The sequence below is a fragment of the Panthera uncia genome, chromosome E1 (assembly GCF_023721935.1).
Source record: "Panthera uncia isolate 11264 chromosome E1, Puncia_PCG_1.0, whole genome shotgun sequence".
Taxonomy (NCBI): domain Eukaryota; kingdom Metazoa; phylum Chordata; class Mammalia; order Carnivora; family Felidae; genus Panthera; species Panthera uncia.
The window spans coordinates 36,710,359-36,728,867 of NC_064814.1; the positions used below are offsets into that span (position 1 = coordinate 36,710,359).

The 18,509-nt window shown below is 37.8% G+C and overlaps 1 protein-coding gene across 4 annotated transcripts in view; it reads right to left on the reverse strand.

Annotated features, from left to right (window-relative positions):
• Positions 1 to 18,509, reverse strand: part of AP2B1 (adaptor related protein complex 2 subunit beta 1) — a 134,207-nt gene that overhangs the window by 107,056 nt on the left and 8,642 nt on the right. For all 4 annotated transcript variants that reach the window (XM_049636588.1, XM_049636589.1, XM_049636586.1 and 1 more), the window contains exons 2-5: positions 13,917 to 13,976; positions 7,548 to 7,653; positions 2,570 to 2,705; positions 415 to 660 (exon numbers count right to left, since the gene is read on the reverse strand). In XM_049636588.1, coding sequence (XP_049492545.1) covers positions 415 to 660; positions 2,570 to 2,705; positions 7,548 to 7,653; positions 13,917 to 13,953 — 525 coding nt within the window. In that variant the 5' untranslated portion in view covers positions 13,954 to 13,976. The remainder of the gene's footprint in view (positions 1 to 414; positions 661 to 2,569; positions 2,706 to 7,547; positions 7,654 to 13,916; positions 13,977 to 18,509) is intronic.

Sequence of the window (18,509 nt, forward strand, 5' to 3'; positions counted from 1 at the left end):
GAATTTTCCTGTAGAAGAATGCATAAAAATCACTAAGCAATAAATATAACTTTGTTTCTACTGCCACACTGCTAGAAAAGACCACAAACATCTGAAGAAATCATCTTTAAAAAACTGCTATAAATTTAAGGTAAAATCCTCTTAAAAAAATGATGAAAGAACCGGTTGCTGAGCAAATACAGGGATAGGTACGATGCAAAGGTTTGCTTTAAGACCCTGGTATTTTAGTAGTTGGTTTTCACCTCAGAAACACCTACAGTGTGAGACAGATAATCTGAGGGACACACAGAATTCATACTTCCCATAGCTAACCTAGGTTTCAATGTCCCAAACATAAGATTTGTTTTAAACATGCTTTTTTAAAAGGGACCCATTTTAAGCACTATTCTCTTTATAAAAGCAGAAGTTTGTTACCATTGGATTTGAATCTGCTATGAGATCCCGCAAAGAATCCAGAAATCCCTGATCCTCTACCATTTGGGCATTGATATCATGGAGTTTTGCCACACAGACTGCTGCTGTTTTCCGAACATAGGGATCTTCATCCTTCAAACACTTGCGGAGGGGCTCACACAGATATTCTGTAATCTTGTCCACCCGGATGCACCCCATGGTCCTGACTGCCAAGGCCCGAATGAGAGGATTAGGATCTTCACAGTCCTTTAAAAAAAAAAAAAAAAAAAAAATCATTGACAACTGTAGGTGTACATGGTAACTAAAAGTAAATAGTCTAGTTTATACAAACCACAAAAAAAATATTTCCTTAATGTAAGCTTCCAGTTACATTCTATATCAGAACATAAATCATCCCATGCTATTGTTTCCTAAGTACAAACCTTAGTTGCCTATTTAAGAGTTTAGCTTAGAAAATCATTTAATTGTTTTATAAACACAGTGAAGAAATGCCCAGAAGGGCAGCACCTTAGTGAGCTGGTAATACCATCCCCATGGCTATTAGTGGACCTGCCTTAACAATAGGAAAAAAATGAGGAATTGAAAAGATGTGTTCCACTCCAGAGCCAGTCTGCAAGTATCAAGTAGAGAGAAAATAGGTTGGGACTTTCTGGGGCCTACAGCCAAGAAAGCAAAGGAGAGAGAAACTGGTTTGGGCCTGCCCCAAGTTCCTGGAGTTAAGCAGCAGAGAGAGCCCTCCAAGATCCCAATTAACATACATTCTCCTTTTTTTTTCCCCAAATGAGGGATTTATTTACTTATTTATTTTTAAGTGAACTCTACACCCAACATGGGGCTCAAACTCATGGACCCAAGTTCAAGAGTTGCATATTCTACCAACTGAGCCAGCCAGGCACTCCTACATTCTCCTTTATTAGCAAATGCTTCCAAATACAGTACAAATAGAATACTCCTTAAATTGCACTATGCTAAAAAATTTCTTTAAACACTCTAAACCTTGTATACACCAAAGTACAAAACAAGTAAACTAAATTATCTTTCCAATGATGTAGTCCACCTATGAACCACCAGACAGAATGTTATGTTCTCTGATTTTGTACAATGTAGCTAAACACAGGTAAAGAACAAAAATTCCATAAGAAAGAAAGCATATAGTTTATTTTTCAGAACAGTTTAATAAAAGCTAATTTTAGAAATACTGTCTTTTTTTTAATGCAGACTAAATTCCCAACAAAGGGGAAAAAACAGCAAAAAACCATATATATATATACATATATATATGTATATATATATATACATATATATATATATATACAAAATATTAAAATATGTACTTTTTAATAGGTACAGCCTCATTATGTCCATCAAATCTAATGATAGGAAAACTATGACTGCATGTTTAATAATAAGAAATTTCTTAATGGTCAATTTTTTAAGATGTGAAAATTGTAGTTATGTTTAAAAAAGAGATCTTATTCTGACAAATGTAAGGATGAAATTATTTTTCATCTTTATCATGTTTGGGATTTACGTTAAAATTATCTAGTAGGAAAATGAGGAGGAGTCAGGAAAACATGTATGGGAGAATAAATAAAACACGACTGGTCATGGGTTATTAACTACTGCAACTACAAGATGGGTAGGAATTTATAATACGATTTCCTCTACTTCATTATGTTTGAAAGTTTCCATAATAAAAAAATTAATCCAGTGTTAAGACCTATTAAGTAAGACAAAACAGAGGTAGTAGTTCCTGTGGTTTCTACTACTTCTAACTCATAAGCATAATTTTTACAAAGAGAAACTAGATAAAGCCCAGGTTACTGAAACTGCAATGATATACCTAAGCTTTGTCAGCCTGGGTAGGTAAAACATTAAGGCTTCTTCACCTGCTTTTCTTCTTCCATCTGGCAAGGACACCAAGACCAGCTAACTGAAAGCTCTCCATATGGTCTGAATTGGATGACAAATGCTGGCATAAAGAAGGCTTAAAAACATGAACATTCCTAGTCAGTGCCAGTACTTCTCCAGAGGCCCTCTTTTGGAACAGAGGTTGCTTATTTGCAATGCAGACATTAACTATATCAAGAAACACTTCTGAAAAGGTTACTTGAGACAGAAGAGACTGGTCTTGAGTCCCTGGGGGAAATGTTACCTTCACAAAGCTGTTGACAGCCATGATGGCCATGTCTGGCTGACTCTTGGCGTAGTTCATCAAATAAAGGTACACGAGCTTCTTTAATTCCAGATTGTCGGTTTGCATACAGTTCACTACATCTGGAAAGAGAGAGCTAAGAGGAGAAAAGAGAAAAGAAAAATTAAAAGATGTTGGTGTCAAGCCAATGGATAGAACCTGAAGAAATGGCCTTATTTTACAAAGTGATCTGATGCAAGGACAAATGTCCCCACGGCAATAATAATTATCTCACTGAGATGAATTTCTAAAGAAACTATAACCCTGGGTCTCAAGAAAGTCTCTAAAAATAGAGTTTTTACGAAACTTTTCATTACAAAAATTCCTAACAAATAGAAACAGCAGTATAATGAACCCAATATATCCATCACCCAGCTATAAACAAGTATTAATACATGTCCTCAATCCATTCTCCTTCCCTCCCTGTCCCTATCCCATCTAGTTGCTCTGGATTATTTTTAACCAAATCCTAGACATCATATAATTTCACATATAATATTTTAGGACATACCTTTTAGAAATGTTGCTTTTAATTTTTTTTTTTTTTTTTTTAACGTTTACTCCCTTTTTGAGAGACAGAGACAGAGTGTGAGCAGGGCAGGGGGCAGAGAGAGGGAAACACAGAATCCGAAGCAGGCTCCAGGCTCTGAGCTGTCAGCACACAGCCCAACACGGGGCTTGAACTCACAAACTGTGAGATCATGACCCGAGCCAAAGTCAGACACTTAACCAACTGAGCCACCCAGGCACCCCTGGAATGTTGCTTTTAAAAAAACAGTCTTTATCACATATACAAATTAACAGTAATTCTACATATCAATTCATTGTAGGTTCAACGCACTATGGTTGCTATATTTTTTAAATGTTCATATTCTTCTATCCCTGGCTAGTGAGAACTTACTCAGTTCGCTTCTGAGTCCCTGGGATGTGACCCTGTATTTTCACCAGTTTCCTTGCTTTCTGGTAGGACATGATGTTCCATCCAGGATCACTTGGTTCATTTCTAATCTTACAATTAAAATCAGTCATTTTTCTAAGACGTCCTGATTCCCTTCTAGTGGAATTTATTTCTTTTTTTTTTTCTTTAGTTTATTTGAGAGAAAGAGCAAGCGAGCACGTACAAGTGGGGAAGGGGCACAGAGAGAGGGAGAGAGAGAATCCCAAGCAGGCTCCATGCTGTCAGTGCAGAGCCCGACAAGAGGCTCGATCCCACGAACTATTGAGATCATGACCTTAACCCCAAATCAAGAATCAGACGCTTAACCAACTGAGCGACTCAGGTGCCCCTATTTCTTTATTCTTAATATTACGTATTCAGACAATGAAAACGAGTTTCCTCAAATATAAAAGGAGTTTACACTTTTTCCAAGTCCAAGTCATTTCATGATTTACTACTTTCCTGTAAAGCCAAAGGAAAGTGGCATCATTAGTTTAGAAGGTGAGCTTATTGGATTTTAACATATAAACTCTATTTTTAAAATATAGGTGAACTATAATTTTATGAGTGATTAGCAATTAAACTTCCCCTTAAAGCTTTATCAAAGTACTGTAAAACTTCTAAATACTTCTGAACATCTTATTACAAGTACACAGAAAGCAAATGTCAGTATATTTCTACAAAAAGGAGAATGGCTGAAATAACTGGTCACATGGTACAGCTCCTGGACACACACACACACACACAATAAGCAGAAAGAGTTATTTACAGAAAGGAAGATGGACAGCAAAGTCAAAGAATCTACCTTACCTCCAACGAACCAATGACTTCTGCTCTGAAAGGCAAACTGTTTAATCTGAATATACATACCTAGTTTCAAGCACATGTAGATACTCAACAAACACTAATTAACATTCCCCCAAAATGAATGTTCTTTCCATTTCTTAGAATAACTCATGGGCAAAACAACTAAAAACTGACAAACAAATGTGACACATTAACCAACAGTAAATTTAAGATCCTGAGTAATTTAATTCCAACAACCTGCCCAATCAAAAAGATCTTGGTCAAAAACAAAGTTCTAGAGGTAAAAACTGTTAAGTATCAACCTATAAAGTTAGAAAGTTGATTTTTCCAATATGGTAGCCACTGGTCATATGTAGCTACTCACTGGCAGTGTGGCTAGTCTGAACTATGATGTGAAGTGTGTGTATATATATATATATATATATATATATATATATGTATGAGATATATATACATATGAGATATATATATGTATATATATACACACGCACATATACATATACACATACGTATATATTTATGTATATATAAAATACACATTGGATCTTGAAGACTTAGTATGAAAAATATAATGTAAATTACCTCATTAATAATTTTTATTATTTTTAAATTTCATATTGGAATGATACTCGATATACTGTTAAATAAAATATATTATTAGAATTTCATTTATGTTTTATTTTAACTTGGCTATCAGAAAACTTTAAATCATATATGGGGCTCACATTGTATTTCTTTCTCACAGCACTGAACTTGAAGTTACTTGGAGGGGAGAATGAAATATGATAACCTATGAATAGCTCAGCTCTATTTATTCTGCCTCTTTGAGCTATCTAGGCACAGCACAAATCCCATCTCCTCCGAGAAGTGTTCTTCAACTATTCCTATTTACATGTATCTCTCTTTTGTAGAACTCTTATTGCCTTTAATGTATACTCTAGTTCCTAATAATAAAATCGTATTTTATTACTCCCTAAGTTTTCAGATTTTGGGTCTCTTCAACTAGATAGTAAATACAATGAAGGCCAAAAGATATCTACTATCATTTTGTTTAAACTATGATATGTGGGGCGCCAGGGTAGCTCAGTCAATTGAGTGTTCAAATTCTTGATTTTGGCTCAGGTCATGATCTCACGGTTCATGGTTTCGAGCCCTGCATCGGACTCTCCACTCTCACTGCAGAGCCTGCTCTGACTCCTCTATCTCCCTCTCTCTCTGCCCCTCCTCAGCTTGCATGCATGTGCATACGCTTTCAAAAATAAAACACTAAAAAAAGTTCTAAAATAACAAATGCATTTCATATTAACATATCACTTTAAAGCAAAAAAATTTGTATTTTTTAAAAAATTAAGACGATATTGTTTTACATGTTGCAAATCTCTTTAATGTCTAGTTTAAGCAATGACAGCTATATTTGCTCCTGCATTCAACCTGTTGTAGAATGTTGGTTTTTTTGTTGTTGTTGTTAAGCAATGACCTCATATTTCCTCCTGCATTCAACCTGTTGTAGAATGTTGGGTTTGTTTTTTTTTTGTTGTTAAGTTAATTTATTTATTTTGAGAGAATGTGAGTGGGGAGCAGAGAGAGGGAGACAGAATAACAAGCAGGTTCCACACACTGTCAGCACAGAGCCCGATGTGAGGGTTGAACTCACAAACCGTGAGACCATGACCTGACCAAAATCAAGAGTTGCACACCTAACCGCCTGAGCCACCCAGGCACCCCTGTAGAATGTTGTTTTGACTGAAGTGTAAGAAGCAAATCATACACATATATTAATTGGAAAAGAGAGGAGTATTTTAACAGCTTTTTCAGATAACTGGATATTCTTTGATACATTGAAGCTAGACAAAGGCTTTTTCTCTTTTGTCTTTTTCAGCACACACATTAATCAGCTTAAAAGTCAGCTACAATGTGGAATCTGAAACCATATCAAACTTTTTAAACTTGCTTGCTATAAGATCTATCTTCTTTCACTTAATGTGAATGGATCTTTTACCCATGGATACTTCTATGATCTATGCACTGGTCATTTAGAAAATATTGGTTGAGTTATGCAGATCCTCCCAATGACACATTTCATCAGAGAACAGTAAATAATACATTAATTCATTTCACCACCAATCTCATCAGAAAAGTCTCTAAGTATTGGGATGCTGTCAAGCTCATAATGAGAGATACAAGTTTTCCAACAATCTAATTTTTACTTTAAAGCTCAAAATGGATCTGTCAATTTTTTTCTCTAGAAGTGACAGGTTCACTTTGTTCATTTTTGATAAAATGTCTCCCAAATACTGAAGATCTGATTAACTATAATTTGTCTGTCAATCATTCTTTTACTTAAAAATGGTATTCCCAGTTCAAACAATCGGCTTTTTTCCAGGTCAACCAATCACACTATGTTACGCAGAAGTGCTTTATGCATAATTGCTATTTTATCGCATGGAATATTAAAAAGACCTGACTCATATTTCAAGGCTTAATAAAATACATTTTTAATGCTTCAATGAAGAATAGCCCTAAGTGAAACTGCCCTTTTTCCTGGAAGTAAGTGGTGATGAAGAATACAATGACTACTATCACAGTTTGGCACTGCTACCTTGATTTGCACTAAGGCATCAGCAGTGCAAATGTCAACACAGTGAAAAGGCAAATAACACCTAAGTATTACTATAATAGCCTTGACCTCATAAATCCCCCGAAAGGATTTTGGGAATCCTCAGGGGCTTGCGGATAATCTGTACCTATTTCCAAATGGTCTGGCTGAATTACGGGGAGAGCAGGGAGGGTGAGAAAACAGACTTTGTTAACGTTGATTTTCATCTTGAATTCAGCAACTGATTCTAGAGTTGTAGAGTTAAGAACGTTGGCTCGAGCCAATTAAAGAACATATGAGCTTCTGCTTCTCGGTACATTTTTATCATCTCCTAAAACTACTTCAGCAACAGATCTGTAACTGTGCCAGCTCTCAGGAGGTTTTATGCTAGATCTGGACGCAAGAAAATCAAACTGGTTTCATTCTTCAAAAAAAAGTCACAGAGTTCACGTAAAAGCAACTATACTTCCTTGTGATTTTCAGTGGGACAAACCCATTCTTATAGGTTCTTTGTTTACAACAGTTAAATGAAAAGCAGTAAAAGCCATAAAATAGGGTATGGGTCTAAAGTGACCGACAGCAGGAGTGATGACCCTTACCTAACATCCTTCCCCACAGTCATGGCAGCAATCACCTTCTTCACAGCCTCCTTCCTCTTTTCTTTCTTTTCATTGTTGAGTTCAGCCTTCAATTCAAAGATTTCTCCTACAAGAAAAGAGAACAAATTGGTAAGATCCTAGGACCAGAAAACTAGAGCAAAATACTACACTCTGTAATAAATAACATGACAGGTGACCAGAGACAGGGCAGCAACTGAAGTAGAGGATTTAAAAATTACAGGATAGGTACAATTCAAATCCCTAGAATATTAATTGACCATTGATAAAGATACCATCATTTAGGTTATGCCAGAGAGGAAGCTGCAATCCGAATCTTAGAAGTGTGGGAGTGGGGAAAAAGCAAATCTCATATCTTACTACACAGGGGAGAGAACGGCGTCTGAGGGATGATCTTCCATCAGAATTTCAAGGTCCCAAGGGAAACAATAAATGTAGGCACGGGAACAGGTTCACAAATCTGTTTTCAAGCCAAAGAGACACTAGATATCAGCTCATTCACCCACTCTCAACTTCACTGATAAAGAACTAAGGCTCAAAGATCAGAGTGAGTCAGTGACAGAGCTGCCCTTAGAACTGTGTCTCCTGACTGCTGAATCCAGAGGTTTTCAACCTTGGCTAGACACTAAATTACTTGGGAGGTATTCAAAAATAATAACGGGCTGCCTGCGTGGCTCAGTCGGTTGGGCGTCCAACTTCAGTTCAAGTCATGATCTCGCAGTCTGTGAGTTTGAGCTCCACGTCAGGCTCTGTGCTGACAGCTCAGAGCCTGGAGCCTGCTCCAGACCGTGTCTCCCTCTCCCTTTGTCCCTCTCCTACTCACTTGTGTGTGCATACATGCGCTCTCTCGCAAATAAATAAGCACTAAAAAAATAAAAATAAATAAAAATAACAATGCTCAGGCTCTATTCTGGGGCAAATAAATCAGCATGTCAAACAGAACTCTTAGGTTCATATTTTTTAAAGTTTCTCCAAGTGATTCTTTTTTTTTTTTTTTTAAGTTTATTTTTGACAGAGCAAGCGAGTGAGCATGAGCTAGGGAGGGGCAGAGAGAGAGGGAGACACAGAATCCAAAGCAGGCTCCAGGCTGTCAGCACAGAGCCTGACGTGGGGCTTGAACTCACGAACCGTGAGATCGTGACCTGGGCCGAAGTCAGACGCTCAACCGACTGAGCCACCCAGGTGCCCCTCTCCAAGTGATTTTAATGCACAACCAGGGCTGAGAATCACTGCTCTAATTAGCACTTTAAGAAGCTGACAGGCTTTAAAGGCCCCATCCTATTCAACTGATCTAACAAAAATGATAATCTTGAAGCTTCAAGAATGGTACAAACCAGAACCATTTCTAAAGGCACAATCCTGAATGAGTACTCAGGCCCCACACTGGGAAATGCCAGGGATATCATCACTATCTTAAGGACCAGGCTCACCTATCTTCAGAAAACTGGCGCTGAAAGAAAAGGTAACAATCTTCCACCGGTTTTAAAAGAAAGAAGAAAATATACCACTAAGCCTATGAAAGAGAAATTGGCTACTCCCCGTTCAACCTTCCATCTGTACTCTTAAACTCTTCAACAACACTGCCTCATTTTCCTCCATTTCTAGCACTGTGCTTGATGTTCATTTTAACCAGACTTCATTCATCAGTACAGAAACAGTGGGGACAGCAAATTCTGTGATCTATTAAAGCCTCTCAATGGGAAGGATGAAACTGGTAAGAAACATAAAAGTTGACCACTAAAAAGGCTTGTGACATTAAAATCCACTACCAACAAGGCAAACAGATTAATGCTACAAAAATCAGCTTTATTTAATCAACAACTGCAAAAATAGCAGTCAGGAAAGCTGGGCCCTTTAGAGTTATGCTCCTCTCCATCAAGTCCTCAGCTGCCAAATCCAGCTCTCAGGGTTCCCATCATTTACTTCTAGGAACAGTAAAGGACAAGCCACAGGGTTTCAAAAGTCTGAACTGTGAATAGCAGCAGGAGCTGAAGGATCAAAACAGGATGTAACTGAAACTATTCCAATCCTAGCATAAACTTAAAGAATATGTTCCAGTGGCAGCTCTGGTGGGTGTTGCAGGAAGTAAAAGGAACACAGTCTATCCATTTTTTAAAATGTGGTATTTACCCAGCCGTGATTCAATCTGTAGGTCTCAAACTTTTACAAATCCCTGAATAAAAAAAGGTTACCAGGACTCATTACAAAAGAAGGTTTGAAGAGTTAGGGGAGTTTTTTAATTATACATTTTTATGTCAACATAGACAATACCTTGGTCATAAAGCACACAAAATGTTAACAAAAGAAGAAATAAATACCATTTCAGAATGGTAAGACAATCAGAAAAAAAGCTGATAATTAATGACAAAGTGCTAATAGTTTTTGTGAAGTATAGAAAATAAAGAGAGGGAAGAAGTTGGGTGAGAGCCCAAGAGGGCACAAATTATCTCATACATACAAGTTCTTCTATTTTTCTCTTCCTCCTCCCACTAATCAAATCTACCAACCACTGCTAACAGCCAGCAATGGTTCTCAATCGTGGCTACACAGGAGAAAAATGTGGGGTGCTTAAAAAAATCCCCACACCCAGGCCATAGCCCAGACCAATGAAGTCAGGGTATCTCAGGTGGAGGGTCCTAGATATTAGTATTGTTCTACACTTCCCTGAGAAATTCCAATGTGTAGGAAAGATTGAAAGTCACGGACTAGCAGTTGATAAAATTAAGAAACTCACTATGTAGTTCTCTGTATTGTAATAGAAGAGTTTGTTTACCCTGACATAACTCCAAATGACCAGAAGAGGCCAGATATGCTTGCACTTTCCTGAAAACAGCATATCAAGCAGATATGCTGTTTGCTCACTCTAGACCACCACAGTGTGCCCTCCTATTTTAAAATTAAAAAACAAAACAAAACAAAACAAAAACATTTTTTCAGGGGCACCAGGCTCAGTCAGTTAGGCATCTGGCTCTTGATTTTGGCTCAGTTAAGGATCTCAGGGTTTGTGAGATTGAGCCCCAGGTCGAGTCTGCGCTGACAGTGCAAAGCCTGCTTGGGATTCTCACTCTCCCTCTCTCAATAGAAAAAAAAAAAAAAAATCATTTCAATCTTAAAAGCTGCAAGAGTCCCCAATTGTTAACATTGTGCCACATTTGCTTTATCATATGTTCTATATATTTACATGTTTCTTCCTGAATAATAGTAAACAATAATAGTAAACTGCAGCCATCCTGTCTCTTTAGCTCTAAGTACATCAATGTACAATTTCCAAAAATGATTATCTTATATAACCATAATGCTATGATCAAAATCAGGAAATTTAACATTGACACATCATCATCATCTAATCTATGGACTCAACTCAAAAGTTTTGATAACCTCCTTCATAGTAATTTTACCACCATCCCCCCTCAGGCCAGGATCCAATGATCACTATGTTATATTTTAGTATAGTATCTCTTTAGTCTTCTTTAATCTGAAACAGTTCCTTAGCCTTTGTCTTTCATGATAATGACATTTATTAAAGGTTTAGGCCAGTTATTTTACAGAATGCCCTCGGTACGGGGTTTATCATGGATGTTCCCTCATGATTACATTGAGGTTATGCATTTTGACAGGCATAATTCTTACGGGATGGTATGTTTTTCTCAGTGAATGACATCAAGAGGCAAATAATGTTAATGCATCCCATTATAGGTGATGTTAACATCAACTATGTGGTTAAGTTGGTAAATACCAAGTCCTGACCCTGTAAAGTTACTATTTTTTCCTTTGTGATTAGTAATTTGTGAAAGGAAACTTCAAGACTATTTAAATATCTTGTTCCTCATCAAGCTTTCACCTGGTAGTTGTTTTAGTATTCATTGATGACTCTTACCTAAATCAGTTAAAACTATGATTTATGTGTGTATATGTTATTCAGTGGGTTATAATCTACTACTATGGTAATTTTTTTTTTTTTAATATTTACTTTTGAGACAGAGAGTAAGTGAGCAGGAGAGGGGCAGAGAGAGAGAGGGAGAGAGAGAATCTCAAGCATGATCCACACTGTCAGTGCAGAGCCCAATGTAGGGCTCGAACTCACAAACCTTGAGATCATGACCTAAGCCAAAATCAAGAGTTGGACACTTAACTGACTGAATCACCCAGGTGCCCCTAATGATCACTTTTTTTAATGCTCAAATTATCTCAAATTTGGCAAGTGGAAGCCCCTTCAAACCATGCTGCTCCTTTATATGTCCCATCAATTTTTTTTTTGCTTCCTGGCATAAGATGTTCATGTTCATCTTGTACTTTCCCTTGATGCACCCTGGAATCAGTTATTTCTCCAAAAAGTCCTGATTCCTTTTCCAAAGAGTCCCGATTCCTTTTAGTTGGAAATGATTTTTAGAAACCAAAGGGTATTCAGTGTCCTTTGCATCTACTCTGACTTGAAAGAAATTAGGATATTTAATCAGAAACTCCATAGTGTTATGGGGCGCTTGGGTGGCTCAGTCAGTTAAGCATCAGACTTCGGCTCAGGTCATGATCTCAAGGTTCATGAGTTTGAGCCCTGCGTCAGGCTCTGTGTTGACAGCTCAGAGAGCCTGGAGCCTGCTTCGGATCCATGTCTCCCTCTCTCTCTGCCCTTTCCCTACTTGCGCTCTGTCTCTTGCAGAAAAGAAACTCCACAGTGGACACTCAATAAATATTTTCGGAATAAATACACGCAATGAATCAGACAAGATAGAAGGACCCTTGGTTCTTCAAGACTAAACTTAGTTAAATCTGAAGACAGTCAGGAGGCCGAGGCCAGTAAATTACAATGGAAACAAGAAAGATAAATTCTGAGGCAGAGAAGTTATATTTCATCCACTGGAAGAGAGGAGAAAAGGTCCATTTGAGGAGAAAAGTTGTTGAGGAATAAGAGGAATGATAGTTGTGTCATGGTTAGAATGCTTCAGTAAATATAAAGACTGCTAAATACAAAGCACAGAATCCTAATCCTGAAGAAAAGTAAATCTCAGCTTCTCAACAACAGGTTGAGAAGAATGAAACCAGTCTGTTTTTGATAGGAGGGCCATCTATCGCACTAGAAATGAGCTATTATTTAGGAACAATTTTACAAAAGATGAGGAGTTTGGATTTTCCCAAGAATCCTTAGTTCCTACCCCACAAATGTAAAAATCAGCATTACATTTCTGATTACAAAGACAATGAGGTTAATAAATTCAAAGCTATTCAAGTAATCCACAGTCTATAACCTAAAAATCATGGAATTGATTCTAAAGGTTCCCTGTTTTAAGTATAAAGAACATATTTAGACAAAGCCCAGATAAAGACTGAGGTAGATCTGGGGCGCCTGGGTGGCTCAGTCAGTTGAGTGTCCGACTTCAGCTCAGGTCATGATCTCACAGCTTGTGGGTTCGAGCCCCGTGTCGCGTTCTGTACTGACAGCTCAGAGCCTGGAGCCTGCTTCGGATTCTGTGTCTCCCTCACTCTCTGCCCCTCCCCCACTGGTGCTCTGTCTCTCTCTCTCTCAAAAATAAATAAACATTAAAAAAAAATTAAAAGAATGAGGTAGATCTATATGGAGGGATATGAAAATATCAAGTTTCTATGTACTGTTTGCATGAAGTTTGTTAAAGATAAAAATTTTTTAAACATATGTATTAATACTTGCATTTATATGCACAGAAAAAAACTAAGGATACACCCTGAGTTCACCTAAGGAACAAGAATAAGGAGAAAGAGAAATTTCTTTTTTACTTTTTACGTGATCTGTATCGCTTTAATATTTAAAAAAATATTTTTTTTAATGTTTATTTATTATTGAGAGACAGAGACAGAGCATAAGCATGGGAGGGGCAGAGAGAGGAGGAGACACAGAATCTGAAGCAGGCTCCAGGCTCTGAGCTATCAGCAGAGCCCACAAACTCGGGGCTCAAACCCACAAACCGCGAGATCATGACCTGAGCTGAAGTCGGACGCTCAACCAACTGAGCCACCCAGGTGCCCCTGCTTTAATATTTCCAAGTAAAAACTAAAAGAGAATAAATGTGCTGCTGCTTCCCTTTCTGCCTTCCTCAGACCTACCCATCTTCGACAAATTAAAATTGGATTTCATCCTTTCACCAAAACAGAACCTCCAAGCCAAAATGAAGTGCATCCCAGCTCTATCTATATTTAAAAGCCCATCCTTTAATAATTTATTCAAATACACTTTTCTGTACAAATAGTAGATCCCCAATGAGATAGTCCACAATATGCATGTCTAAAGAGGTCAGAAACATTCCAGGTGGGACAATCTTAAACCACAATTTTTGAAGGAATTCAAACTTAAAAGTTCTTTAATCAAGTTTTCATACTTACCTTTTTTATTGGTTGTGAAGTACTTGGAGTCAGTCATGGTTTTGGATCTTTAATGTGCACCTACAACAAGAGAAAAAAATTCCTTTATCCAAATTATTGATGTCCAGCAAGGAATTCAACTACTTTTAAGAACATTTATAATAATTTCTGTACTCAAAATTGAGTATTTTCTTCCTTACCACCGTTATTGGTGATTCAAGAGATGCAAAGATAATTAAGAATGTAACTCTTGCCTCAAGGAACTGGGGCAAAATAACAGGCTAAATGGAATGGACTGATAATATGAACCTATTATGGCTTTGTAATTTTATCCATAATTATCTCAACACCTCGAAGATCTAAAGCTAGACCTTTTTGTAAATACATCTTCAATTAGGCACTCAAATATTTAAGATAAAAAAAGTTTGTTTTGAAAGATCTCCCAATTACTTTCCATTCAGGAAAATGCTAATTTACTCCCTACCTCAAGGGACGTATCCTGAAGACACATATCCTGAAGCAATGTTAAGGTCAAAGTAGAAAGAGAAAACAGTTGTGCCAACCTATTCACTATTACACTTGAGAAAAGGAATCTAAGAAAAAAAAGACTAAATTAATAGGACAATATTCTTTCACAACAAATATCTAGAGGCAAACATGCCTCATGCATGGATTTTTTTAATTACAGTTTTCATATTTCCAACAATCTACACTTAGCCCAAAAGAATAATATTCCAAAAGAATAACATTCTTCAATAATTCTTTTGTATTCCAAAAGAATAATATCACTTTACAGTTAAAAATAAGGCCAGAAAAAAAAAAGAGAGAGAGAAAGAGATTTATTCAGTCACTATTGCATACAAAAGAGAACCAGAACTGGCGTTAAAATTTAAAAGATCACGGATCTCAGCCTCAAGTTTAATACTTCTGTTCCAATTCCCAGGAAATTAATCCAGCTGACACATGGTTTTACTAGTAAAACAAAAATGGCATGGACTGGTCACATTTCTCCCTAAATAATGAGACAATGTTTTCTGATTTGAGAAACTCAAGACTTCATCCAAAGTACTTGGTATCTTTAAATGTATTAAAATTTTCTTTTAATAATATCCCTTCTGCACTCAAAAACATGTATCTTCTTTCTTACCATCATCAACAATACTTACTACCAAATTTAGGACTGATGCCTGGCACCTGCTCATTACTGTCATGCCACAACATGAGTGATCATAAATTTGGCAAACTTGAGCAATACCACATATGGCAAACAACAGTAAATATGGATCAGAGAGAAAAGACCTAAGCACTAAACAAATCGATGTAATTAAGGAAAAGGAAAAAGAGCCAAATAAACATGAAATAATGAAAACAGCCTGGCTCAAATTTGATCTCTAAAATGTGCCACTTGAACAACCTAAAGGAAATTAGACTCAGCTGAGATCTTTCCAAGTGGCTATTATTTACAGTCCTGATCCTTATGCAAGAGCGCTATAGGTTGTATCAGAATTTCACTGAATTCCCTTGTTAAAAGACGCGAGCTAGAACTCACAAACACTATATAATACAGAAATTCCCATTTTAGGGGCACCTGGGTGGCTCAGTCAGTTGAGCGTCTGTCAGTGTGGAGCCTGCTTGGAATTCTCTCTTTACCTCTCTCTGCCCCTCCTCTGCTCATGCTTTCGCGCTTTCTTGCGTGTGCTCTCTCTCAAAATAAGTAAATAAAACTTAAAAAATTGTTTTGAAAAAAAAAAGAAATTCCCGTTTTGATAGTTGTTTAAAAAAAAATTTTTTTTAACGTTTAATTATTTTTGAGACAGAGAGAGACAGAGCATGAATGGGGGAGGGTCAGAGAGAGAGGGAGACACAGAATCTGAAACAGGCTCCAGGTTCTGAGCGGTCAGCACAGAGCCCGACGCGGGGCTCGAACTCACAGACCACGAGATCATGACCTGAGCCGAAGTCGGACACTCAACCACTGAGCCACCCAGGCGCCCCCCGATAGTTGTTATAATTAAAAATCAACCTGTAACAGGGGCTTGCCTTCTGCAGTATTTTCATAATGCCTTTCTAGAAAAAATTTGAAGAATGTTATAATCATTTAATCCATTTACAATGTACACTAAATTTGAAATGGGCAAATTGAAGAAAGGGAGTCCTTCACATAAAAGAACTGGAATAAATCTGAAATTATCACGTAATAACTTACACATAAAAAGAGAGAAACGGCTATACAGAAACGATCACTAGAGCCCAGCAGGAGAGCCATAGCTCAAGGCCATTATGGCTTAAGATGTTACTATGCCTATTAAGTCCAATAAGATCACCAAAACTTAAAACTTGTTTAGGATTTACAAACAAAATCTGCTTGGAATTTTTCATACTGCTTGTTTTTGCTTTTTAACATTTTATTTATTTTTGAGAGAGAGAGAGAGAGAGAGAGAGCACTCATGCTAACAGCAGAGAGCCCGCTGCAGGGCTTAAACTCACAAATCATGACGGGAGCCAAAGTCAGATGCTTAACCGACAGAGCCATCCAGGTGCCCCCCCCACCCCCCCACCCCCTCGCCCAGTTTTTTTGAAAAGGGGCACAAAAATTGTTGTTTTCTCAAGATCTCATATTCATATACACATATTTAAAAAAAAAATTTTTTTTTTTTTTAAGTAACCTTCTTGCCCAGCCTGGAGCCTACCAAGGGTCTTGAACTCATGACCCTGAGATCAAGAGCTGAGATCAAAAGTTGGCCGCTTAACTCACTGAGCCACCCAGGCACACCAAACATATTAAATTCTTTTTTTTTTTCTTTTTGAGTTTTCCTTATTTATTTTGAGAGACAGTGTGTGACCATGAGCAGGGGAGGGACAGAGAGTGGGAAAGAGAGAATTCCAAGCAGGCTCTGCACTGTCAGCACAGAGCCTGATGTGGGGCTCGGTCCCATGACCCATGAGATCACGACCTGAGCTGAGACCAAGAGTCAACGCTCAACCAACTAAGCCACCCAGGTGCCCCACATATTAAATTCTGAACAGTTTTTTTTTTTTTAATTTTTTTTTTCCAACGTTTTTTATTTTATTTTTGGGACAGAGAGAGACAGAGCATGAACGGGGGAGGGGCAGAGAGAGAGGGAGACACAGAATCGGAAACAGGCTCCAGGCTCCGAGCCATCAGCCCGGAGCCTGACGCGGGGCTCGAACTCACGGACCGCGAGATCGTGACCTGGCTGAAGTCGGACGCTTAACCGACTGCGCCACCCAGGCGCCCCTAATTCTGAACAGTTTTAACCACAGTCTGTTAAACATAAAACTAACCTAGTCTGAAGTTCTACCTTTATTAATGACGCACACATTTAACTACCTCCCTTAAATTTCATTGTCAAGGAATATATTTCCCTATTCGTTGTGAGCACTGTGTTCTTAACTAGAGAATAACATACCCACCCACAAAATTTCAGGGAAGAGAGTCAAGTGATCTTAGATCCTAAATTAAGAATCTCTGCTCTTAAAGAAAGGAAAAACCTATCACTCTTAGTTCCTGCTGTTGGAAAAAACAGTAATGAAACATCTCTTACCCATACTGGCAGGGACACATTGTATTAAGTCAGTTCCTGCCTTAAGCCAAAAGAAAACTCCAAGAAAAATGAAAATAGTCTAAACAAAAACAAGTGGAAAGAGGTGGTAGTTGGACAACACTGGGATTGTACTACATGTCACTATTCACTTTAAAATGGTTAATTTTGGGGGCGCCTGGGTGGCGCAGTCGGTTAAGTGTCTGACTTCAGCCAGGTCACGATCTCGCGGTCCGTGAGTTCGAGCCCCGCGTCAGGCTCTGGGCGTCAGGCTCTGGGCTGATGGCTCGGAGCCTGGAGCCTGTTTCCGATTCTGTGTCTCCCTCTCTCTCTGCCCCTCCCCCGTTCATGCTCTGTCTCTCTCTGTCCCAAAAATAAATTAAAAACGTTGAAAAAAAAAAATTTAAAAAAAAAATAAAATGGTTAATTTTGTTATGTGAATTACACTTCAAAAAAATTACATATGTATTTTTTAAAGGAGATAATCACAAGCCAGGGATGAACATAAGCAGATTCTCCAAAATACAAGATGGTGAAAAACGAAGCCTGCATTAGAAGCCAAAGAAAAAGAAGCCAAGATAGAGCTGAAAAAAATAGGGGAAAAAAAATCAAATATTCACTGAAGAGCCTCAAAAACCAAGCTCTTCCCGAAAAAAAAAAAAAAAAAAAAAAAAAAAAACAAAAAAAACCCTTTTTTTTGTTCCTACAGGAGAACTCCAGGAAAAAGCAAAGGCATTATGGAGTTTGAACTCACACTACCTTTCCACCAGATCAAACTCCACAAGTCACTGACTGTTCTGAAGGCCTGTGGTTTGGCCTAGGGATATTGCTGAACAACGAAGCTATCACAGGGAAAGCACACAACCATTCTTACTTGACCTAGCCTGGAGTGTGGTGTCACTGCATTTCAGAGAAAGCTTCCCTGCACAGGATTACATATCTGGATTTAACATAACCTAGTTTCTCCCAAATATAGGTTGTGAAAGACCCTTCTCTTTTTTTTTTTTTTAACATTTATTTATTATTGAGAGACAGAGCACGAGCAGAGGAG